The 25015-nt window shown below is 49.1% G+C and overlaps 1 protein-coding gene across 5 annotated transcripts in view; it reads left to right on the top strand.

Annotated features, from left to right (window-relative positions):
• VTI1A (vesicle transport through interaction with t-SNAREs 1A) overlaps nt 1-25015 on the top strand; it is a 397531-nt gene that overhangs the window by 342414 nt on the left and 30102 nt on the right. For 2 of the 5 annotated variants that reach the window (XM_036828006.1, XM_036828004.1), the window contains one exon: nt 10522-14127. The exons of 1 other annotated variant lie outside the window; for it this stretch is intronic. In XM_036828006.1, the coding sequence (XP_036683901.1) occupies nt 10522-10615 (94 nt within the window). In that variant the 3' untranslated portion in view covers nt 10616-14127. Of the gene's footprint in view, nt 1-10521; nt 14128-23610; nt 23841-25015 lie in introns of those variants that run through there. 2 more of the 5 variants (XM_036828008.1, XM_036828014.1) reach the window with 2 other exon arrangements.

The raw sequence follows: 25015 nt of genomic DNA, 5'->3' as shown, positions 1-25015 counted from the left end.
GAGTGTGAAGATGAAGATGTCAAAGACTCCCCTTCAGACGACCAAGGCGAGTCTGACAGAGAGCATGAGACACACCAGTTACCTAAATAACCGCTTTATTATGTGTGTGTCCAGCAGGGGTGGAAGCTAAGACTGGAGAGGTGGGCTAGGGCTTCAGGGAACTCCTTTGTCCAAATGGGCGTGATATAGTCTCCACCTCGTGGGATTGTGGTGAGGGTTCAACAAAGGGTAGAAGATGCCAGAACAGCACCTGGCCGGGAGTCCACACCCGGCTCACATGAGCTGTGGGCGGGGTGTAGCTGCAGCTGCCCTCACGGTCACTGTCACTCATGTTGCTGTTGGCATCACCCTGGCAACCACGCTGTCAAGGCCTGAGGAGGAATCTCCAGAGGGTAGAGCTGGGTGGGATTTTCCAACTCCGGGGTTCACGAACTTTCACATTTCTTGGACTTGGGACTTTTTAAACAGAGAACTGAAGGAGGATTGTCCACTTTTGATTTTGCCAAATAAGAATAGTTTCCAAGGAAAGAGTACATTTCCAATGTCCAAATAAGGACATTGGGGAAAAACTTGCCATTTACTATCACCGTCACTCCATAAAATCAAGGACATTTGAGCACTAAAACAGTAGAAAGGACACAATCTCAGAGAAGAGGGCAGTCCTTGAAATCGAGTAATGTGTTTTTCAAATAAAGGAGGTTTCTATGTCACTTGTCTTGCCTTGAGCTTCGGCCTGGAGTTGGGGAACCACTGTTGTGCATCCTTCCACGCCCCTCTTCATTGTATGTAGAAGTGGGACTGGGTTAGGCTCAGTAAGAGGTGGAGACTGATAGGTTCTGAGCTGTGTTCCTGGATTTTGTTGAACATTCCCTGGTAGCAGAAGACATGTTTGGAGTTGCCATGATGTGCAGTCGCCACAGTGGCCCTGGCCGCTCGCCTGAGAATGGGGATCACGGTGAAACAGGAGCGGGCCTGGGGGTCTGGAGACCTGGCTGTGCCCCACAGGGTTGACCCTGGGCACGTCCCTCCACCTCTCAAGCCCTCAGGGTCCTCGACTCTAAAACGAAGACCCCAGACCAGAGTGTGGAGACCTTTTCCAGCTCTGGCTGTCTGCAAACCTGGGAGGGAATAAGTGTACCTTGCATATCTAGAGCATCCTTATTTGATTTTCTTCAAGTTCTTTCCAAGCCTTTTGATTGAAACGAGCTGCCTTGATCGTATCTGAAAGCCCGATAGCCAGCAAAGCTCTCCAGGCCCCTGCCATCCTTGAGTCCGTAGTTCACAATAGCAGAGGCTGCACTGCCCAGCCTGAAATTTGAGGTGCCCGTTGGCAATGTAGAGTGCAGTGTAACTACACACCACTCGTCAGACCCTGGCGGGCTTATCAATGGGCTCTGACAGGTACCTGTTGGCCGCCTTCCCAGGCTGGGAAGGTGTCCTCAAGCCAGCCAATGGGATGCCCTCCCTTTGCCTTTGATGTTTATGCGGCCACCTTGGAGGGAAGGCTCGCCCTGCTGGGGACAGTGTCACCGTGAGGCCCAGATAGATACCAGACTGTGGGATTGAGAAGCCTGGTGGGCTTGGTCTTGGTGGGGCGTTGGGCAGCAGCTTCCTGGACACCTGCCTCCGCCTCCCCACCAGCCACTGGAGGTTTCCCAGGCAGCTCCTCCAGCCTCTGACCACTTTCCCCCTGCCTGTCACCTTTCCTGAAACTGCATCTCCTTTCACAGAGTTATTTGCCGACCTCACGCATGTAAAGGCTTTACCTTTTGAAAGTGCTTTATAATCTTTAATGAGCTAATCCTCTTCTCCCTGGGGTGGTTGGTGAACTGGCTGATTTTGCTGGGTAGAAACTGAAGCCCAAGTGTGTCAGAGTGACTTGCTCCAGGTCACCCCAGGCAAATCCAGGATTGTGGACACACAACAAATTGTCTCCGGCGCTGGCATTACTCTAATTACGGCCTTTGTTGTCAGGCTTCCGTAATTGATTGCTCATTGTGACACTGTCAGCTCCCTCGGGGCAGGGACTCTGGCTTTTCTTTTCTCTTCAGAGGGACTTGGCCAGACCTGCCATTCCCATCTGCGCATGGTCCAAGGACCACCACATTCTCCAGCGGAGGAGGGCTTGCCTTCCATAGCTTTTAGCTTTGAGACCAGGAGTGGGCAAACCACAGCTAGCACACCAAATCTAGCCCCTTGCCTGTTTTTCTATGGTCCATGGGATAAAAATGGTTTTGACATTTTAAAATGGTTGGAAAAAAATCAAAAGAAGGATATTTTTTGATGTGGGAAAATTACATGAAATTCAAATCTCAGTGTTTGTAAAGAAAGTTTTATTAGAACACAGCCATGGTCACTCGTCCACGTATTGTCTAGGGCTGCTTTTGCACTACACGGGCAGAATCCTGTAGTTGCAGCAGAGGTCGTGTGGCCCACGAAGCCTAAAATACTTAACAGTTATGGGTTGTATTGTATGTTCTCCCCTCCTCCCCTCCCCACTCCCTTCCCCAAATCCATATGTTGAAGTGCTAACCCCTAGGACCTCAGAATGTGACCTTGTCTGGAAAAAAGGTCTTTGCAGATACAATTAGTTAAGGTGAGACATCCTGGAGCAGGGTGGTCCCCTAATCCAATATGACTGGGGTCCTTACAAAAAGAGGAAATTTGGATGCAGATGCACACACAGGAAAAATGCCATGTGAAGATGAAAGCAGAGATCGCGGTGGTGCTTCTCCAAGCCAAGGAACTTCAAATGTTGCCAGCAAACCACCAGGAACTGGCGTGGAGGCGAGGAACAGATTCTCCCTCCCAGCGCTCAGGAGGAACCAACCTGCCAACACCTTGATCTTGGACGTTCAGCCTCCAGGACTACGAGACAATACATTTCTGTTGTTCAAGCCGCACAGTCTGTGGTACTTTGTTACTGCAGCTCTCTAGCAACTAATACGTTTATTACCTGGCCCTTTACAGAAAAGCTTAAATCCCTTTAAATTAAGTAGAAATTCGGAAACAGAGTACTTCTCGTCCTCACTCAGGACCTAGCCTCGGTGTCCCAGGGCTCAGATACTGGCTCCTGTCCCCTCATTGCCTTGCTGGAGAGCATGCTCATTTCTCCGCCTGTTAAAACGTATCCCTCCTGTGTCCCGTTCCCTCAGGACTTGTGGATAACTGACCACTCCTAAATGCAGGTCAGTAAGTACGGACTATGAATGGTGGGGGTAGGCTTAGTTAGTTGGCCCAGAGATAACATCTGGCTTTCTTCTTTGTTTTTTTTTTTTTATATATATAAATTTATTTATTTATTTATTATTATTTTTGGCTGCGTTGGGTCTTCATTGCTGCATGCGGCTTCTCTAGTTGTGGTGAGCAGGGGCTACTCTTTGTTGCGGTGCGCGGCCTTCTCACTGCGGTGGCTTCTCTTTGTTGCAGAGCGTGGGCTTCAGTAGTTGTGTCACGCAGGCTCAGGAGTTGTGGCTCTCAGGCTTTAGAGCGCAGGCTCAGTAGTTGTGGCACATGGGCTTAGTTGCTCCACGGCACATGGGTTCTTCTTGGACCAGGGATCAAACCCGTGTCCCCTGCACTGGCAGGCAGATTCTTAACCACTGCGCCACCAGGGAAGTCCCTCTTCTTGTTTTAAATGTCTTATCCCAAAGGCAGGAGTCTCGTGGGACGTGCCCCCTCAGGTGCCTCATTTCACATGGCTTTGGGCCACTGCCTACTCTGTTCGTGAATAGAAATCTCATTCTGTGATGAAAGAACCAACAGCTCCTGAAGATTGTGAGCCCCACAGCTGTATGCCAAAGCTTTCCAGGGAACCAGGCTGGGACTGTCCTGACCTCACAGAAGACAAGGAGGTGGAGACATGGAGAAGGGTCATGTAAAGGCCGAGACAAGAAGGGCCGGGTCCATATCCCGGTCTGGATCTGAGAACTTCATGTATTCATGTCCTAGGGCTGCCATTACAAAAGCACCACAAACTGAGGGCTGAAAACAACGGAAATATATTCTGTCACTGTTCTGGAGGTTTGATGTCTGAGATCAAGGAGTCAGCAGGGCCCTGCTCCCTCTGAAAGGCTCTAGGGGAGAATCCTTCCTTGCCTCTTAGAGCTTCAGGTGACCCCACGCTTTCCTTGCTGGTGGCAGCATCTCTCCAGTCCTCTGCACGTGACTTCATTGGCCTTCTTCCCTGTATCTGTGCCGTCTCTCCTCATAAGGAACACCAGTCATTGGATCTCGGGCCCACCCTTCATCCAGGATGATTTTGTCTCAAGATCCTTAACAAATTACATCTGCAAAGACCCTGTTCCCAGATGAGGTCACATTCTGAGGTGGACGTGAATTTGGGGCGGGGTGAGGGGATAGCTCTTCAACTCGGTACAGTCAGTATGGTTGAAAGTGAGAGAAGCCCCAGCCAAACTTGCTTGAATCAAAAGGGAATTGTTTGGCTCCTATAACTGGGAGGTTCCTCAGGCACACAGCAGGGCCTCAAATAATGCCTTTAGGAACCTGTCTTTTTCTTCATCTCTGGGCTCTCTGCTCCTCTGTGTGCCATCCTTCGGGCAGGTTCCCCTCCTGCGTGGTGATAAGAATGCCCCCCACTCCCCCATCCCCCATCCCTGCTGCTCTAGGCTTCCATTGTCCCTACAGTCAATCCCAGTAAAGAGAGGACCTTTTTCTTGATTTTTTAGGAAGAATCCCCGGGCGACTCCATCTGGCCTGAGTGGCATGCCAATTCCTGAACAAGTGGTTGTGCAGGGGCCAGAGAGCTGTAATTAGCCAGGCCTGCCTGGGTCATGTGTCCACCTGTGGAACCAGAGACTGGGGGCCGCCCCACCTGAATCCTGGGGTGAAGCTGGGGATCCCTCCTGAAGGCACAGGACATAGAAGACCCTGGATGGGCTTTATCAGTGGACACAACAAACACACAGCTCTAGCTCAGAGGCAACCATGTACCCAGCTTTGAAAAGAATGCTTCAAATTAAAGTTAGTGTTAGAGGCTGATTACAATGAACCATTTCCCCTACTCCTGTTTTCATTTCTTTCTGGTGAATATTACCATTGAATTGGACGTAGAACTTGGAGAGCCTTTCCCTTGGTCCTTGTTTTTGGAAAGTTCCCAAAGAGACACGATACAGGCTCCTGTGCACAGCGTCTCCCCTGCACCCTGCCCCGCCCCCCCGCTCTCCTGGTTGCTAAATGTCCTGCCAACTGGTATTGTTCTGTCAGACCCCAAAGGTGAGGCATCATTATTTGTGGTCAGGCAGGAAAGCGTGTGCAGGACAGAGCATCAAACCTGTGGCGTGTCGTGCACTCTCCAACAAATGAATGCAGGCTTGTAAAGGGATTTGGACACTGCTGTCATGCTTCATGGGAGAGTGGCTAAGAGCTAACTCCTAAAGCTGTGCTTGTCTACAAGCAGCTCTTAGAAACCAGGAAGACAACTACATGAACCTTCATTCATACATTCAGCACGCTTTTTTTTTTTTTTTTTTTTTTTGAGAATGTCTATGCCAAGCTCTATTTTAAGCACTGGGAATACAAAAGACAAAGGAGATTCAGACCGTAGAGGGGCCACTTTTTATTGGGGAAACCTGCACAGAAACAGAAAATCATAAAACTGTGTGGCAAATGTAGTGGTAAGAGAGGGGCACACACAGGGAAATACATGAGTGAGCAAGGGGCATGGTCGGGAAATTCTCCTGGAAGAGGTGGGGAAAATATGCCGTTGATCAAGGACTTGGTTTTGAAATTAAAGTGAATCAACCTTAAAATGCTTTTTGGTCTCAGATAACAGAAGACCTAGCTCAAACTGACTTCAGAAATAGCATTCATTTATTTTCTTATATAATGGAAAGTCCAAAAGAAGGATGTTTGATAGAGAGGTCCAAGTCTTTAGGACTGGGGTTCCATTTCTCTGCTTTTTCTTCAACTCATCTCCTGCTATCCTCCATGGTCAGCTTCTTCTTCAGCTGGCTTCCCTCATGGAAACAAAATGGCTGCAGCAGATCCAGGCCTAAAACCTGCACACCACATAGTCCAGGTGACCTGACCTTGCATTCCAAGCAAAGCTTCTGACATTCACTCTATTAGACTGGCTTCATTCACATGCCTGCTCCTGGTCCAGTCACTGTGGTCAGGGGCATGTAACACACTGACCTCTTAGCCTAGGTCACAGCTCTACCCCTGGGGCTAGGGGTAGTGCCAGATGTTTGGAAGGGAGAAATGAATGCGGCCAACACATATCTGCTCTTCGTGGGAAGCAGAATGCCCCACCTGAGCTTGCTGAAACATTCATGAACGCAACTGGCGTTGGTTACAGCTGGAAGAAGCTCTTGAGTCTTCAGTGAGGAGTCTTAACGACCAAGTATGGAGAGATGAGGATCCCAGCTTTTGAAAACCAAGAGGCAAAAAACCTATCCTTCAAGGAAGGAAGTCATTTCACCCGCCATTATACCTTGGCTTCTTGGATGCTTTAAACCACTTGGCTTGGCCAGACACCCCATCTTGTTGGAGAAGGGGGTCAAGAGTGCATCACCCAGGATAGCTGATGTTATCCTGCAGTACAAACGACCCCCAAATCTCATTACCTTAATACAAGTCCACTGTGAGTCCCACTGAGCCTCCAGGGCAATAGTCTTCCATGGGGTGACTCAGGGATCCAGGCGGAAGGAGTCTCCACCATCCTGTAGCTGTACTCCCGGAACCTATAGCCTCCTAGATCAGAACAGCAAGGGAAGAGCCAGCTGGAGAGTCAAACCCTGGAAGTTAAATGCCTCCACCTGGAAGTGACGCCTAGCTCTCCTGCTCACATTGCATGGACTAAAACAGGTCACGTGGCCACATCTGACATCAAGGGACAGGTGAGGGTGCCCAGAAATAAGGATGTGCAAGCTGGTGAATGTGGAAACGCCCACTACAGTGGAATTCCTGGGTTCCTCCAGCGAGAGCAGAGAGCTGTGCCAGGTGCCTCGTCTGCTTACTTCCCTTTAACCAGTCTTCTGTGATTCCGGCTGCCACACGCAGGAGCTTGTTTCCAGAGGGGGAGGAGACTGGCAATGGAAAGATTAGCTGCTCCCTGGGTTCCACACGGGGATCTGTATTTTCAACAATACTTTGTGAGTTCAGCCTCAAAGTAAATGGTTAATTCATCTTGTATCAACAACACTGTGATTCATAATGTAAACTTGGAGAATCCTTGATGTTTCGGGCCCACATTCCTTTTAATTTGGCTCTGCATTCTTTTAAAGCCACAGCCTGCTCACTTAATAGAATGCAAATGCACATGTTTTTGCCTGGAGGCAATTTAGCCTCGCTGTTTCAATGGATGTCTTCTTTCAAGTGTATATTCTTTCTTAAATTATTTACTGGGTAAACACACTTTGCATTTTCAAAAGGGAGATTAAGACCGCTTGTGGCAGACCTAGTTGAATATAAAGCGCCCCCCCACCCCCACCCCCCCACTGCAACCTTGTCCAAAGTTAGAAGGAAGTTACTCTGGGCTTCCCCCAAAGTTCCTTCTCTGCTTCACGAGCTGGGAACCCCGCTTCCCGGCTTGTGGACCTGATTCTTTCCGGACTCTGCCTTCCTTTCTGCTTTGCCTACAGCAATAACTGCCAGCAGCCCCTGGCTGTGATGGTAGGCCAGGTCTCCTCACAGATGGGGCCCACCAGTGCCAGCCTTTGTTTCCCCGTCCAGGCTGGCTTGGTCTTATTCACTCAAAGGCCCCAACAGCTCACTTTTCTGGCCCTTAGAGGTATTGTATCTGCCCAACACCTTTGAGGCCCAAAACTGGGTTGGTGGCCTGGCCAGAGTCAAGCTTACTTCCAATTCTGTCAGCTCCAACTCTTTTTTTTTTTTTTTTTTTTTGCCCCTCTGCACCCTGTGTCCCACATATCTTTGTTTGAAAGCAAATACTCTCTCCTGCTGACCTCTTCCACCGCCAGCACACAGTTCCATGAGGACCATTCCTTCTCCCCGTTTGACCCAGTAGTGCTCTGAGAAGACACCATGATACAGTGTTCCATCTTTGGGGAGTTTACGTCAGCTTTTAACTTCAGCCTTTTCTGTGCAGACCCCCTTGCGATTTTCCTGCAAATTAAATTTGCACAGATTTCTTCTCCATTCTCCCTTGAATGGAATGATTACAATTACAGGGGCTGCGTTCTTTCATTATCATCCTTTGGACAGTTCTCCTGGGGGCCTACGTGCCAGTAGCCATGCCGAGTGCTGGGGCTGGAGAAGTGAAGGCTCCAGGCTCTGTGGACGCACCAAGGTCTTTCTGAACGTCTGTGACCCAGTGGTGCCCTTCTTGGGATCAGGTGTGTGAGCACTGACTGAGTTAAAGATACAAGCTATTAGGAAGGAGCATGGGTGAAACCCACCCTTTGCTTTGAGATGAGGGAAGCCCAATTACGAAGACTGGGGAAGAGCCGAGGATTTAGGGAATCCTGTGTATTCATTTTTCTAACCATGCCTCAGATTAAACAGGTAACACCCACAGTTAATCCTTTATAAATTAGCATCATGGATGCCTTGGGGCCCTCAACCCACAAATAAAATGGTTGTCATCCGGGAGACACAGTACCGTGGATGACTTAAGGCAGAATTTTCAAGAGTTTTCATGCTTTTAATCTGTTTCACTGCTGAGCTTCCATTTTGCTGATTTCCTTTGCAAGTCTGATGCGGGTGACTGTGGTACATCGAGATTTGACAGTGACTTGGGCAAATGGGATGTGTAGGGACTGTTCTGAAGACTTCTGCCCCTTCCAGGGAAAAGGGGGGAAAAATCAGTTTGGGTTTTAAATCAAGCCACCAAGTTACACCGATCAGTGTTCGTAATTAGCCTCACTTTAACAAGCCGCGAAGTCCCGTTTTTATTTATTTATTTTGGGGACCGAGAATCCTCCTGGTTCCTGAGTAAATATGGCCTGTTAAGTCTGAATTAGCTGTCGTCTCAGAAGAATTAATGTCAGGGCTCAGCCTTTCTAGTGGGGAAGGGAAGAAATAAACGAGACAGATCTTAGCTGAGCATTACGTGATAAATGAGGACCGAGCGGATCATTCATCTCCTTGGAGGAAAGTGGACACAGGCGCTAAAGCAGTTTTGCGGAAGACGTGTCAGCAAATGTGATCATTTTGTAACCTGTCAGGAGGAGAGGGAGCTAGTCCTTCCAGGGCTCCACGAGGGAGTGGGTTTGTCTGATATGACTGTCTGCATCCATCCATTTAGGTTTGGGGAAGAAGGGGTTGCGCAAGGAAGAATGCAACTGAAACCACAAGGATGTTGTCATTCTTCCGAGAAAGAAACTCACCCAGAAGCTAGAAAAGGCCGCGAAGGCCCTGTAGAGATTTCTTCTCGAAGATGTGAAGTTAGGAGGGTGGGGTCTCTGTTAAAGCGGGGGCCTGGCTGGTCCCACCTAGTTCCTCCCATGGGAGTCCCCATCCCACGTTCTGTGTCTAGACAAGGCGGCAGACCTTTTTTTCTCCTTGGTATTTGGCGGACGGGCAGATGGGGTTTGCTGTGGGGTCTTGACAGCTGGATGGACAGCCGGCCGGAGTGCCCCCCACTCTGCCTCTATTTCCGCATGGTCGGTTCTGTGGGAGCGAGCGTGGGCAAGGCTGTTTGACCCAGCTTTTTCCCTTGGACAGCCTCAACGAGGCATTCGGATGTTCGACCACTTTTCTCAGAATGAGGTAACAAAGTATGAAACAACTTCATCAGAAGCACTCTGCAGGCGTCTTGGAGCGTGCATCTGCACTCTGGCTCTCCTTCTGAGTCCCCAGTTCCCCATCTGCATTTGGCAGAGCCAGAGCTGAGGGGATTGGAATCCCTAGAGGTGAGGGCCCACCAGCCAGAGCACACGAGGCACCCGGGTACTTTGTATTATTCCTCATTTCCATCTTTTTTTTTTTTTTTTTTGCCACGGAGCACATGTAACGTTTCCTCTCGGCGTAACGGAGCGTGAGCCCCAGTGACAGATGATGGTTTCATAGCCTGAGCTGCAAGCTTGACACTTGCTTCTTAATCTTGTCCTTTTCTTCCTAAGTCTCTCTTTTACTTTTCCCCGGGTATTTCTGTACAGGTAAGTACCTTACTGACATATGTTTCCTTGGAGTCTTTCACTTTCACGGGAAACACTGCAAAAAAAACTGAGGCTTGCCTCACATGTTAAATTAAAAAGAGAAGCTCGCATGGGGCCCTTGATCACTGAAAGATTACTGCATGGTGCTCGGAGACCAGAAAGCCATTTGATTCGCTGCAGCTTCTCAGGAAGCATTTCTCCGGGTGCCTCGTGACAATCGCTGTGGCGTCGTTCGTTTGCTGGTGGATTGTTTGTGGAACCACAGAGCTGCGTGGTCACACACACACACACGCACGCAGGCACACGCACACGCACAGCCCACACTGCGCTCCCCACCCCCATCCGCGAAGCCTCCGTTTGATTAGCCGACTTGGTCTTACATGATCTTTGTCCTCGGTTTATCTGTGTGAATCGCTTTTCCTCCTTTGCTCTCTCCTAGAATCATCCAGAACCGCATCCTGATCGTCCTTCTGGCCGTCGTCCTGGTTATCACCATCCTGACAGCCATCACTTTTTCTGTCAGAAGACACTGATGTATCTGCTGTTCCTTGATAAACAGCGACCGTGGCTCGTTCTGAGTAATTAAGACAAAATGGTCACATGAATCATTCTCTCGCGCTGACAGGGCCTGAATGATCCTCCCTCTCTCTCGCCGCTGCTCAGCTGAAGTGCAAAGAGTGTAAAAATATTTCCTATTCCTGTTTGCATGTGGGTTGGCTTCCTTTTCTAGGTTTGTCTTCACCCAGATTTGTTTTTCATAGGGGAAGGCGAATGTTTATTTGCCTTTTGGTAATTTCATCTACTGACCAAAATAGCCTTGGTGACATTCTCGCTTGCCCTGTGGACATGTCAGGGGTCATGGTTTGGGAGAGGGCATGATGAGGCAGTCACGGGGGCTTCTGATGGGCTGTGCTGTTTGTCACACACCTCTTGTCACCGATCAGCCCTTCTGTGATGTCTGAGCATGAAAAATGCAGAGGCACGCAGCGGCTAGAGCCAGTGACCGGCCCAGCACACCAGCCCTGTTCCTCCCCAGGCATAATGAATATAGTGCACCTGCCTGAGAGCTTTCATTGCAAAGGTGGGTATTTAGTAGCAGTTGTGCAGGAAATTGACTTAGCACTTTCCCTGTTTTTCTATGCATATATATATATATATATATATATATATTTTTTTTTTTTTTTTTTTTTTTTTTACCCAAGAATATTTTTTGCTGAGCCTGCCCAATATCCACTTTTCACAACTTTGATTACTGGCTACAAGAAGGATTTCCTTGCCTTCCAAAAATCCCATACTCCCCAGAATCTGCTGGCAGAGAGAGCCCCGGCATGGTATTTAACGGTGACCTCCTCCCCCCTGACCTGTGTAAGCGTCTCTGTATCCTTTCCGTCTTAATATTTGCACTGCCAAAAGCAGCCCTCATACATGTAAAAGGTCTGACAGGGTTCTCTCCACATCCATTCCAGTATGTAAAGGGAGCATGAATATTTCAGGAAGAGCAAGAACCTGACTCCTTCAGTGAGAAATTTCAAATGTGATTATCAATATGGTAGAGTCCTATAGGCTGATCCACTGGAAATAAACTTGATGGAAAATGTTCACTAACCTCCTTTAAAAGAATAAGGGATTGCAGCGCGTTACAAAAGGATGGCTTGGGTTTTTCACTAACAAATGTGAGCACAGCCTTCCTGAATTCACTATGTATTCAAACCTCTGCCATGCTTTGTGATTTTCTTGGGTTTCTTTCTGTCCAAGGTAACCGGGGATTGCGTCTAAGATGAGTTCATTTATGATCAGGCTTCAACGTGCCCAAGCTGAGGTCACTCTCCCGCTAGTCATAAAGAAAATGTGTTTTTCTGAAGACTTCATAGGCACTTACAGGGTCCTTTCTATCTTTTGAGTATAATTGGAAGCTTTGAATCCTTGAAAAGCAAACTTGTTCCCTTCATAAAAAATGCTAACCACCTGTGCCCATGGGCTGAGATCACCTGGATGCAGCTCTTGATTTTTTTTATTCCCCAACTCAGGAGAGAACCATTATGGTTTAGAGAGGAAATGCAGAGTTGCAAAATCCACCCGAGAAATTGTACTTATCGAAACACGCTAGGGCCTGCATGTGTTCAGATAAATCATTTAGTATTGTGTAAATAAAGCTGCAGCATTTACTTCGCAGGGATGGTGTGGGATTTTGGCAGAGCGAAGTAGGCCAGCAAAGGAGTGGGAAGGCTGTACTAATTTTCCTATCAGCTTAAGGGATCTATCTCAGCAAGAATCTTTTATTCTGATAACGGAATTCTGTACCTGCTAAACACATCGAAGAAACAATGAAAAAGCAGGGAAACAAGTAATCTCCTTCTCGTTTTGAAACTCTAATGGTGGGGAAGTACTCTACCAACCTCTCCGGTAGCTTCCTTCCAAACAGTTGGTCTTAGCTAAAGTGTATAATCGGTCACCCAGCTACACCTCACGCCGCCAGACTCTTCCTAAGGCCACCTGGCAAGCCAGGTTGATCTGATCATCTAAACTCTCTGGCTCCTAAATATTTCACTAACACCTGACGTTCATGTTGAAAGAGGAAATGAGGAGGGAGTGCATCGCTCACCCTTCAGTGGCTTCTTCTTTAGGGTTCTATGTCATTATCAGCCCTTGCCTGAGATTTTGCCCCAATTCAACCCTGAGAGTGGGAAGAAGATTGGCCTAACAGCCCCATCAAATTCACCGCAAGAGTGACCCCCTAGACCGGGATAGTGACCACTTTTGTAGGAAGCTGGTCCGAAGGCCCCTGAATTCCCACCTGGCCCTCTCGAATGCTGCAGGACAGACTCAGAGGAGCCCCAGGGGAGGAAAATTGTTCGCCCTGCTCCCCTGGGGAAGGAGGAAAGCCCACAAATTCGAAGCCATTCATAGAACTGTGAAAGGTTCTAGGAACTTAATGTGAAATTGACAAATATCTCTAAAGTCAGGAGCCTTTGTTAAAAATTATGTTCAATGGAAGGGTGGGGTGTAGAAGAGGAGCCGGAGGAGGAAGAGGAAGGAGGAAGCCCTTGCCATATAAAATTCATGCAGACTAAACAGTTTCCCTGGCAGCATAAATAAAGTGGATGCTGCCCTGCTCCAGAATCAAAAGCAATTTAATTAAAGTCTCTTAAGTTGTAAAGAGTTTTAAATGTTCCACGTTGAAGACGAATGCCTGCAAATGCAGCGGGCCTGACGTCAGCTGCCAGGCCTGGGCTGGGAGGCCATTTGCTATTCTGTTTAAGGCAGGCTGGATTGTCTTATTTTGGAACCAGCTTGGTGGGGGGTTTGCTTTGCTACTGCTTCTGAGCCCTGAGCTTCAAAGGCTGAAATTAATGGTGAACAAAATTGTGCAGCTCTGGCCGTCCCATGCGGGGCAAGCCCATTGAGGGTTATCATTAAGTAAAGAAATAAAGAGGGGGAAAAAAGCCTGCCTGTTCCAAAAAGCTCATCAGATAATGACCTCAGTGATTGGATTTTCATTACCAAACAGCATCCAGAGATTATCTACTCCACAGAAGAAAGGAGGGGGAAGGAAAAAAAGGAAAGCAACCGTCTTTCTCTTCCTCTCTCTCTCCTTTTTTTTTTTTTCTTTCTTTTGCACATCTTTTCTTTAAAACTGTCAGATCATTTCAGTATTTCAAATCCGAGGAAAACAGCCTGCCTGCTGCTGTATTTGAAGTTGTAATGGTGTCAAAAAGTCACGACTGACTGACAGCCGTCAGTCCCAGAGGGGCTCATTAAATCATAAAAACTTGACAAGGAAATAATTGCGCATCGCCAGCAACTTGGCGCCTGTTTAGACGTTTTTATTTTCTTTCATTATTAGTCCCCACCATTACGTTCATTAACAAATTGCATTAAACTGTTAAGGGCTAATGATTTGTTTATCGCTTTTTTTTATTATTATTATTTAAACATTAGCTGTGTCATGTGGTACCCAAGCAGCCTCTTGCCATCATCCGACGGAATATTTTTCCACTCCGAGCTCTGGATACTGTTGGAATATGAAATAGATTATTCATTACTCTCCTCTTTGCCACTGATTTGGTTTCATGTAGCGTCTTCCACAGAGAAAGATGAAAACTTGTCAAAAATAGGTTATATCTTATTCGAAGGGGCAACAAAAGCAGCAGGTACAGGCACACTTTAATATTTAATTAAGGTGGATGTTAACCCCTTTAAATGACTTTAGCTGTAAGTTCTATTCAAATGCAGAAGACAAAAATAATTGTTCTTAATTTGCAACCTGTTCGGCAGGCACTCTCATGGAGATAGCTGGAAATTTAGAGCAGCATTTTTAAATAATGAAATTTCCTATCATAAATATTTATAGCCGTTTGTCTACGTAGTTGAGAATTAACTACCAGCCATGATTTCCTCATTTCTTTGGTTTGAACTGCTAGCCCAGTGGGGCACCGAGTGCTTGGAAGTGGAGGTGGCTTTCCTGGGAGAAATGTGTGTCCAGAGCCAAGGACTGCTGCTTGGTCATGGCTGGGGCTGGTTTCCGAGGAACCGCTGTGTGTCCCCTGTCTCTGGTCCACTTGCCTCCCCCTTTAGCTGAGTGTGTGGTTGGAGGACTCCGGTCTGGAGTGAGAGTAAGTAGGGACTTCTCAAAGGAACACTTGTGTGTCCAGCTGGCTGGTGCTGGGAGGGTGTGATGGGGGCACGTCTGGGCCATCTCTGTGTCATCAATGAGCTCATTGCAAACAGTGCTTCCCTAATAGACAACAGATGCAGCACTTTCCTGGGGTTGACCTTCCACCTTTTCTTTCCTTTCTGTGAAGTGTTTGGCTTTTCCATGAGCTATGAGCCTGCGGGAAAAAGTTCCAATATCATCATCATCATCCTAAGTCAGAAGTCAATGGCATCTTCCATGCTGTAACTGCTGGACGCATCTGGTCACCCTGTTTGATTCGATGAGTTCACATAACCATACAGCCACTCTGAGAGCCCTGGTTCATTGGCAGAGCTGGGGTGTTCTGGTCAATATCAGGGAATGGGGAGTACTTTTCTCCCAACCTCTTTCTACTTCCACCTACCCCCACAGAGAGACCAGACCCCTTGGGCAGCTTCTCTGTGGATGTGAAGGGGAGAGATGGTACACGTTCCTTGCCCAGCACAGCACCTCTCAGCGTCGCCCACACAAGGACAGATGGCCCTACAGGAGCCGTGGCACAGGAGGGGCCAGCGGGTGTGAGCCAGGTGAGGCCTGGCCTCGAGCCTCATGGGTCACTGTGGGCTTAGAAATGGCAGACACACCAGGGTCTGGGGGATCTCAAGCCTCCTTTTCAGTCCACTCCAAATCAGCCACACGACAACTTGCCACCTTTGGAATGGACTCTATACCTCAGCAAAAGGCTTGCTCAGAGCCGTTTTTCCAGAAAGAAGGAAGGAAGACTCTGTAGTGAGCCATCCCCAGTCGGACTTCCGGAGACACTGGTTGAGGTTACTGCCTGAGATGGGACGGCGGCCCTCAAACTTGGCCTTGCCCTATGCCATAACTCACTAACCTGAAACGAAACCCCAGGAAACACTCTTGTTTATATGACTTTACTCTGCCTGCAGCACATTGGACTCAAACCAGTGGTACCTGCGAGGGGCCGCCCACATTATGGGAATAGTCAGGTGGCTCTCAGACAAGATGTCAGCCTTTTTAAAATGGGGCAGGCGACTGTGTACACGGACAGCTCAGAAAAGTTCTTAAAGCCGTTGGCACTGCACCCAAGAAGGGAGCCATTGAAGGGTAACCAAGAGCAGCCAGGTACAGGCAAGAGAATAGGGTGTGCGATTAGAGCCAAGGCTGGATACAGGGTCCTGAAGTGGGTGATGGAGCCAACGTCAGAGTCCTCTACTGTTGTGCTGGAGGAAAGACACGTTGAGTGCTGAGAGAGACTGCCCATGTCTGTGAGGATTCCAGGTCAGTAACAGGTGAATGTTCCAGAACCAGCTTGCCAGAGGCAAGTAGGGCAAAAACAAGATGGTGGGGCAACCAAGATGGTGGGGCAACCAAGATGGTAGGGCAAACCAAGACGGTAGGGCAAACCAAGATGGTGGGAGAAACCAAGATGGTGGGGCAAACCTAGATGATGGGGCAACCAAGATGGCAGGACAGGAATGGGAGTGTATGAGGTTGGGAGTGTATGAGGAGGTAAGGAACAGGCAATGTGCAGGTTAAGGATGGAGATGGTTAGGGGGGCTCATCCCAGGAAGTAGCCAAGAAGGAGGGACACAGGCAAGTAGGCCCCACTTTGTGCCACTCTGGGCCCCTCCTTCAGAAACAGCCAAAGGAGAGGAAAGGCAGGGTGCATATCTCCTGGAACCCTGGCCCAAATCACATGCAATCCCTGTTGCCTTGCCTCATGGGGCTCCCAGCAAGCTGTGGGGAAAGCACTTCCTTATCCTGAATCACCTCGCTACTTGCGCTGCATAAATAATGAAGATATCACAGAGAGGGGGGAAGTGCCAAGGAGCAGAGCTCCGGCCTGTGATTCTGTGAACCCATGCAGCACTCCTTCCTTCATCCAAACAAGGCCCTTTGGCGTGAATAATAGCTCAGCGGCCCCGAAGCCTGTATTGATCGACCACGCACACTCCTCTGCTGAGAGCCGCCTGGACTTTCCTGGGGGCAGGACAGGCACCGCTCAGTGCGGCGCACCCGCTATGTCCCCCGGCCTCCCCAAAGTGTACTCAGGAGGGGACAGGACCAGGGGGAACCAAGGCCCTCCTCCAGCTCAGTGCTGCTTTGTTGCCTCAACTTTTTTGCTTTTAACTTATGTTGCCAGGAAAAGTAACTGAGTTGGAGAGAAGTGTTTTTTGCATGACGAGGTCCCACAGAGTTGAGAACGAATACAACCTCGAGCTCCAGCTTCTTTCCAGAAAGTTCTGCCTAAGACCCTGGCCTCAGAGGAGCCCTCAGCTGACACTTACGGAGGCCCACCGTATACCCACCATCGGGCTCGGCAGTGTGCCTCACTGTACTGCATTTTCCTCTTAATCTTCCCTGTCTTACATCATCAGAAGGGAGAGGAGCTGAGAAAGTGGCTAGAATCCATCACCTCCTTGGGAGACGGGAGCTGCTGCTAAATTCAGTGGAGAAGTATAGGCCGTAGGCTGGTAAAGGCGGGGACAGAAGCCTGCCAACCCCACTCCCTGAGGCTCCGACCACACTGCCCCCTTCCCTTGTTCACTTCTCTTCTGGACACAGGAGGTGGCCAAGGCCTTGGCCCTCTGAAGGGTGTACAATTGTAAGGTCAGCCAGGGCCCTGCATGGTGACACCCTATGGGCTGGCTGGGAGACACCTGAAATCCCACCTTTAAAGACTCACTCCTTTGGTTTCTGACCTTGGACCCTGGAAAAATGCAGATTCATAATCCCTCAGGCAGCTTCATCAGCCACGATCCCTCTGGGTGAACCTTTCCGGTCTGACCGTTTCCTGTGGGAGATTTGGCATTTGGGGGAGAAGCGACCCACCACTCAAGGGAGTAGTTAGCGGTCTTTGGAAGAAAGAGGAGAAGGGAAGGGGGCCTGGGTTCCCTGGGACCAGCTCTCTGGAGGTTTCTCCTGGCATCAGCTACCCTTCTGGGTAATGGATGGGTTACCGGGGACACAGCCTTGCCCCAAAAGTCCACACACACCCGGCCAGGGCCCAGGGCTGCTCAGGCAGACACAGGGGTTCTGAGAACACGTGCACTCTGCCAAGGAGAGGTAACAGGTTGAGGGCCCTTGGACACCTCCCGCAGCAGTGCCCTTGCTGAGAAGGAGGACAGAACAGGGAGGTAGGGGTGCCGTTGGCACAGGTTACCTTGGGGTCCAGCAGACTCCGTCCTTACGTGAGCCACTCCAACCTCCTGTCCAGGTCCTGCTGAAGGTGACAGGAGGCCAAGGCCACTGCGGTGCCCAACTTGACATTTAGGGAAGAGCCCAGACGGCTCACTTATGCCCTGAGCAGACCCTCCCCACACTGCCCTACCCAGGGGTCTTGGCACAGCGGGGCATTGTGGCCCTCAGAGCCTCTCTCTGCATCATTTCCATCTCCTCTTCATCCACGCCCACCCCTCCCAAGAAATCACAGAGCGAAGAGAGCTAGATGGCTTCAGTGAGCTCCTTATTGTCCCCAACGAGACTTCTAAATAATCAAATCTTTCTTTCCCTGTTTGAAGCATGAGAGGTATAATCAGATTTATCCAGCTAGTCAGTAAATATTTATTGAGCATCTACTATGTTCCAGGCCCCAAAGACACATGGTCAAGAAGATAGATAAGAAAACAGGTAAAATAACCCCCCAGCCCTGGGGCTGGTGGTCAGAAAGCTCTTTTCATGCCCAGCGTCCTGTCTTGCTCTCTGGTCTCAGGCAAGCGACTCTCAGGGCCTGGAAATCACATTGCAATGCCCCTGCCTCTGCCGCCTTCCACTGCTGCCCCTGAGATTAAGGCCCATGTCCATAAATTGCTTGGCAAAGTCCTCTCCAAACAGCAGTGCTGTGTGTTCATTCCTCCTTGCAATCTCCACGACTACGTTTGTGCGGTCGCCCCATTGGAGCAGAAGTAGGGCTGACACTTACCTGGCAGTGGATGGGTCCCCGTGAGCACTGGCCCCTTGTGCAGCAGGACCAGCCAGATGAGGCCGGGGACAGGAATGGGGACCATTTAGACTGGGACTGACTTGGAGGATTTTCTTCTCCCTGCTTATTAAACGATGAAAGTTTGACTTGGCAGGCGATCGGAAACCCAAAATATCATGAAAGGGAAAAAAGTTGCCGAGTGGCTAAGAGGTGCACCACGGGAGTGTGGCCGGGCTGAGCAGAGGGGGCAGGAGACGTTTCTTCAAAGGCTTCTCTCCCCTTCTTCTCCCCTCTCTGTCCTCCATGTGGAACGGGGAAAATAGAAGCAGAATCCAGATTTGGGCACGTGGGTGAGTCGGTCACCCTCCCCCAGCAGCACCCCCGGACACTGGAGACGCTTTGAAGTCTGGGCACGTGGCACTCGGGGCCTGGAGGCGCCTGGGCATCCCGGCCTCCGGACGGGCCTCCCTGAGCTCCTTTTTGAGGAGAGATGAAACACACAGAGCCCGAGAGCGGGGTTTTAGAATGAGGAAACGTGGATCAGTGTCCCTTGAGCTCCATGCTGGCCACCTTGGTGACAGTTTGGATGGCAAAAGCCAAGCAGGTGGACGAGCTTGGGCTCACAGAGCCCTCAAACTGTGTGAGCTTTAGGGGCCATTAGGCAACCTGCTCATTTTCAGATGGGGAAACGGGGCTCAGAGAGGGAACAAGACTTGCTCAAGATCACCCAGTAAGTCGGTGGCAGGGCCAGGGGTGGATGCCAGATCTTCAGCCTCCGGCCGGGCTTCTCTCTTCTTCAACCGGCACCACATTCTGGAAGCCACGGCCCGGCCACAGGAACACTGGCCTCCTTGGTAGTGTTGGCCTTCACACCATGGGGACCTACATTCCTCAGTGATGTTTTTTTAAACTGTGATGTACAGAAAAACTCAGTTCCATCCATGCTGGCTCTGATCCCTTTTTTCCCCCCAAATGTCAGATCTTTGTTCTTTGGAGGAACCGGCGGGGGAAACCCTGGTTCTCTCCTCATCTGAGCTTGAGCATCATTTCTGTCCTCAAGTCCCTGCAATCGCTCTTCACACTCTGCCGCCGTCACTAGCCGCCCCCCTCCACCGAAAGAATCTTGTGAGAAACAATTAAGTAACGAGTAGAGGCCCCACCCTGATGCAGAGCCCTCAGGGGACACCCGGAGGAAACGCCTTGGCCTCTGGTGCTGAGGGGATGCTGCTTTAGATCTGGGGGGCCCTGAAGATGCTCCTGGTCCGGGTGGTGGCAGCAGTGCATTCACACCCAGGAACAGCCTGGCGACAAGACCCACGAGGCTTTGGTCTTTTCTCAAAGTCTGGTATCTTCTGTGTTGAGTTGGGCCTCAGGTGCCTGGAGCTCTGGGCCCTGCTGTGCCTTTTGCAAGTCATACCCTGTTCCTGGCTTTGGTTCCTCACCCAGAAAACCAGCAAGTTGGGCTGGAAGGGAGGTCCCTGCCAACTCCAGTCATCCATGGCAGGGAAAAGGGAATGTTCCCGACAAAGCAGGGCGAAGGGCCCAGGGGTAAGATGGCAGCCTTGGCATGTAGAACCTTCTGAAAGACCAGGAGACGTGGCCTGCTGAGCTTCTGTGTGGTCTTGGGTGCAGGGCCGGTATCATGGGCCCCGCACTCAGAAGGCCCCTGCACTTGGGGTTTAATGTTCTGTGTTGCTGTCTTGAAATTCTTAATAGTTTTATCTTCATAATTGTGTTTTGCAGATGAAGTCTGATGGGACAGTGGACCGTGAACTGGGGGCTTGGAGCCTCCGCTCACGTGGTCTTGCCTCCCACCACCTCCCTGTTCCTGGGGTCCGGTTCTCAGCCGCTCCCTCTTCTGTCCCCTGGAACCCTAGTACCACTTGGCCTTCCCCTCCCCACCTTCACTCAGCATCCGCTGCCCACGTGCCCCCAACCTGGGCACAGGCGTGGGGAGGAGCGGGGACAGGCATGCACACCCCGCAGTACCTTGGGAGGGGCATGACGGCTGCAGCCCCCGCCCTGCGCTGGCAGCATTAGGGTGCATTCATGGGGTACTCAGCAGGGACAGGCCTCTGGTCCCCCCCGATCCAGGTACCAAGTGTATCCAGTGCATTCTGAGGTTGCCCGTCTGCTGAGAGTTGGGGCAGGGGGCCTATGGAAGGAGATGCCTGGCTCAACTTCCTGCCCCAGACCTGGGGCACAGCATGTCTGTCCAGCCATTGGGGAGAAAGGGAACCTGACCTTCAGGCTCCAGGGCAACGCGAGTCCCAAGCTACCAGGCAGGGCCCAGGCCCATGAGGGTCTGCACTCCCCTGGGAGAATCCCCATTGGCCCGCTCCACGCCTGGGGGAACCCTCTCCTACTTCTTCCCACCTTCCCAAGTCTGGCGTGTCTCTTTTGGCCAGTTTGAGGCACCTGGTTCTTAAGAACCACGAAATACAGTGTACAACTTTGGCAATTCCACACGTGTTAAATCTGCTGATATTTGCATTTTAAAACTGGCACTCTACAATATAAAAGTGAACGGTACCATTTGTGCTAATAACTTAACATTTTGACTTAACTTAGTAGAACATTAACTAGAAGTTTTTAAACACCATGAGAAGTTGAGAGAGAGACCAGGGATGAAAGGAAAAAGCATTTTTTTCTTGCTTTTTGAACATGGGGCTCCATGTTTTCGTTTTGCTCTGGATCTCACAAATTTCGGAGCCATTCCCACCTGGATGAGTCACTTTGCCTCTCGGGCATCCATTTTCCTATCAGGAAACCAGACCATTAGCGTTGTGCTTCTCCACCCTTGCTCACGGGCACATTATGAATGTGCACTTGGATAAAGTCCAGGAAAGAGATTTAGAAACCAGTGTGTGGTGCCAATCCCCAGCCTTGGAGCCACAGCCCTTCTTTCTCAAACAGGAGTTCAGCCCCTCCCTTTTGTGGGTTTCACCACCATTGACAAGTCAGCCCCTCCCCCAGACCTTCTCCCCAGGTGTTACGTCCTAGAACTAAAGCCCCAGTCTGACCACCTGCCACCTCCCATACATACAGAATGGAGGCGTCAGTGCCCAGAGAGGTTGAATCTGGAATCCAAGCAAGTTGTGAAGTGGAAAGATGGCAGCTGGCCCGACAGCTGAGCCTAACAGTGTGCAAAGACCACTTACTGATCTCTGCACTCATCCATCCTATTTTCCGGCGAGAATCAGAATTTCAGAGCCTAGTATGAAGCTCAGCATAGGCACCAAGGTGGCTGGGTGCCAACCGGGTTTGGGTTGCAGGATCATCTTCCTGAGTATCGTAAGAATTCTGATTCTAGTTACACTGCCAGGGGGAAGAGATGTCCATTTCAGAATTGTTTCCAAAGCTACCATAATGGAGGGGGTGGGTTTCAAGTGCAGCATTCAATCTGCCTTGCCTGACATTTGAGGACTCACTATCCAAGGGTTGAATGGGTCCAGCCCGTCATATTCTATAAAAGTGTTGTCACTTTAAAATAATACGTATGGAGTGAATGAATGAATGAGTCCATTTAGATCAAGTTGCCTCAAATGGAGTCCAAATATTAAATTGCATACTCAACAGTGTCATTTCAGGAGAGAGGAAAAATTAGCTGACCTCCCCCACTCTGGCTTCTTTTACAGCCTTACCTCGATAGTGGATGATCTATCATTTTAAAGTTTCGGGTTTTTAAAGTTTGTCTTATTTTACTTATTATCACATTTTGAGTGATGTCTTCTGGCTCCAGCTCAACTTCCTCCAGATAATTCATTAGGCCTGCGAGCTGCTCCGGCGTGGGATTAGAACCCATGTAGTACATAGTCACTTTAAACTGAGATCTGCTAATTAATCGCTCTTCTCTGTGTAACTGAGCGATAGCGCTCCTTCCCCGAGGAATTGCGATTTCATGGTTCCTAATGATGCTGCGATTACATTATCTTCATCACTTAGACGGTGGGTGTCAGGAGCGATGGCTCGAAGCCCATCTCGGGGCTGGGGAGAAATCACTCCTAAAACCAAGGGGATGAGGAAAAGGAGTTCAAATGTCTGTTGCTAATTTTCATTAATGTGCTGCTGTTTCTTGCATCTCATTCAGGCATTAGTTTGAAGTTCCAACTTCCTCCAGCTCCACCGAACCTCACATTTTTTTTCTAATATTCACAGGGTTATTTTTTGTAAAATTCTATTTATTTGCCGTATTCCACATAATAATTTATTTCCAGCATTTATTTTCATTAGATTTCTTGGGAACGTGGTTCTACATATCGTTAGTACAGTAATACATTTTGATTGTTGTTTCCTGAACTAACTTGTATTATTTGATGAGTTAAATAAAATGCCTAATTCCAAAGTCTGCTATTCCCATCTTTTGCATTTGGATTATTTATCTTACTTCCTGTTCCCTTTCCTTTATTTTTTTTTTTTTTTGTAAGTTTATTTATTTTGTTTATTTATTTTTGGCTGTGTTGGGTCTTCGCTGCTGCTCGCGGGCTCTCTCTAGTTGCGGCGAGTGGGGACTACTCCTCGTTGTGGTGCGCGGGCTTCTCATTGTGGTGGCTTATCTTGTTGCAGAGCACAGGCTCTAGGCACGTGGGCTGCGGTAGTTGTGGCACGCAGGCTCAGTAGTTGTGGCTTGCAGGCTCTAGAGTGCAGGCTCAGTAGTTGTGGCGCACGGGCTTAGCTGCTCCGCGGCATGTGGGATCTTCCCAGACCAGGGCTCGAACCCGTGTCCCCTGCATTGGCAGGCAGATTCTTTACCACTGCACCACCAGGGAAGCCCCCTGTTCCCTTTCTAATTGAAGGGGTATTATAAATCTTCAGTAGTGCTTTGTTACAATTTCTGTGCTGTGAGTATAGACACTGTCATTTTTTTTTTTAAATGATGAAACTTGGGTCAGGTTTAAGGTTGCTTTTGAATACAAGTTTTCTTCTTCTTCTTCTTTAATTGCCCCAAGACATGGCTTTGAAGAGATGGCATCACAGACCTGGACGTGAGCTCTGGTTCCCTCATCGATGTGTTGGGATGATCTACTGAGCCTCAGTTTCCTTGACTGTAAAGTAGGGAAAAGATCAGCCACCCCAAGGACAGATATGAAGATTCAACTAGGTAACCCATGGAAAGCACCACCAGGCATATGATAAACCATCACCATCCCCTTCATCTTGATTAAATGAGCCGATCTGTGACATATCATGGTAGAGACACATGACTGAGGGTGGGGGACTTTTGGGTGTTGTGTTTTCTTTAAAGATTCTTCATGATTATGGCCTTTCAATACTCCAGGAATGCCTTAGATTCCAAAAAAAAAAGAGGAAGATATTCATTTTTTTTCATTCATTAAAAAATATTCATTTAAAAAATGTTTTAAAATATTTTTAACACTAAATGTCAGACATGGCACCAAGTATTGGAAAACAGCATCCAACCACAAAAGAGAGTTTCTGCCTTGCCCAGAGCTCACAGGCTGGTGAGGGAGACCCAGCAGTTACCTGGCAATTAGCTGCCATAGGAATTCAGTCACAGACCCTGGAGAGGTAAGGCAGTCTTGCTCGGGCCGATTTGAGCCTATTCAATGCCAAGGGTATAGCATCCTGAAGGAAATTTGAAGACACATTTGAAACACTGGAAAAAAAAATGGTTGATTTAGAATGAAAGAATGAATGAATGGGAGACAACTTCTATCATTCCAGGTGACCGGCTCAGCCAAAATTTCACCGGCAGGAAGTTCGCCATTAAATGATCATTTGTTCCCATCCGAGGGCAGAGGCACTGTGAATTGCGTGGGCGGGAAGACACGTGGCTCCCCCCTCCCGTGGGACAGGAGGCAGCGCCAAGAAGGGGCGCTGAGCCACCGGCCGCACCCACTCCCAGAGTAGCAGGTGCTTCTCCATGTTGGTGCCTGGACCGCCTGCCTCGGAGGAGTCTCCTTTCCCCCATCTAATTCGGTCACCAAGACACTCCACTGTCTTACGAGAAAGCCAAGCAGCTTCACAAGACTTGCCTCGTTTGGATGCACAGCACAATGACTTTGTACCCACCGAGCCTCCAGCGCTGATATTTCAAAACCTACAGTACACTAAACGTGAAACTTTTGTTCACATTTCAAGGATTTTGATAGCCCAAGTGAATAGACACTGCCTATTGATTTTTCCCTTACAATGACTCTTGGATAACCTATTTTCTCATTTATTTTTAAAGACAGCTCATGAGATTTCATAGCAATTCTGCCCAACCTCCTAATATCAAAATCCCTCCTTGACCCTGAAAATTGTAATTCTGCTATAGATCACAGCTGCTGAATATTACCTTTTACTAAGCTGGTTAAATAAAATATGTCCAAATCACTGGATCCCACAAGC

The sequence above is a fragment of the Balaenoptera musculus genome, chromosome 16, assembly GCF_009873245.2.
Source record: "Balaenoptera musculus isolate JJ_BM4_2016_0621 chromosome 16, mBalMus1.pri.v3, whole genome shotgun sequence".
NCBI lineage: Eukaryota > Metazoa > Chordata > Mammalia > Artiodactyla > Balaenopteridae > Balaenoptera > Balaenoptera musculus.
The sequence above is the reverse complement of the archived record's forward strand: the minus strand, read 5'-3'. Positions and strand labels throughout refer to the sequence as shown.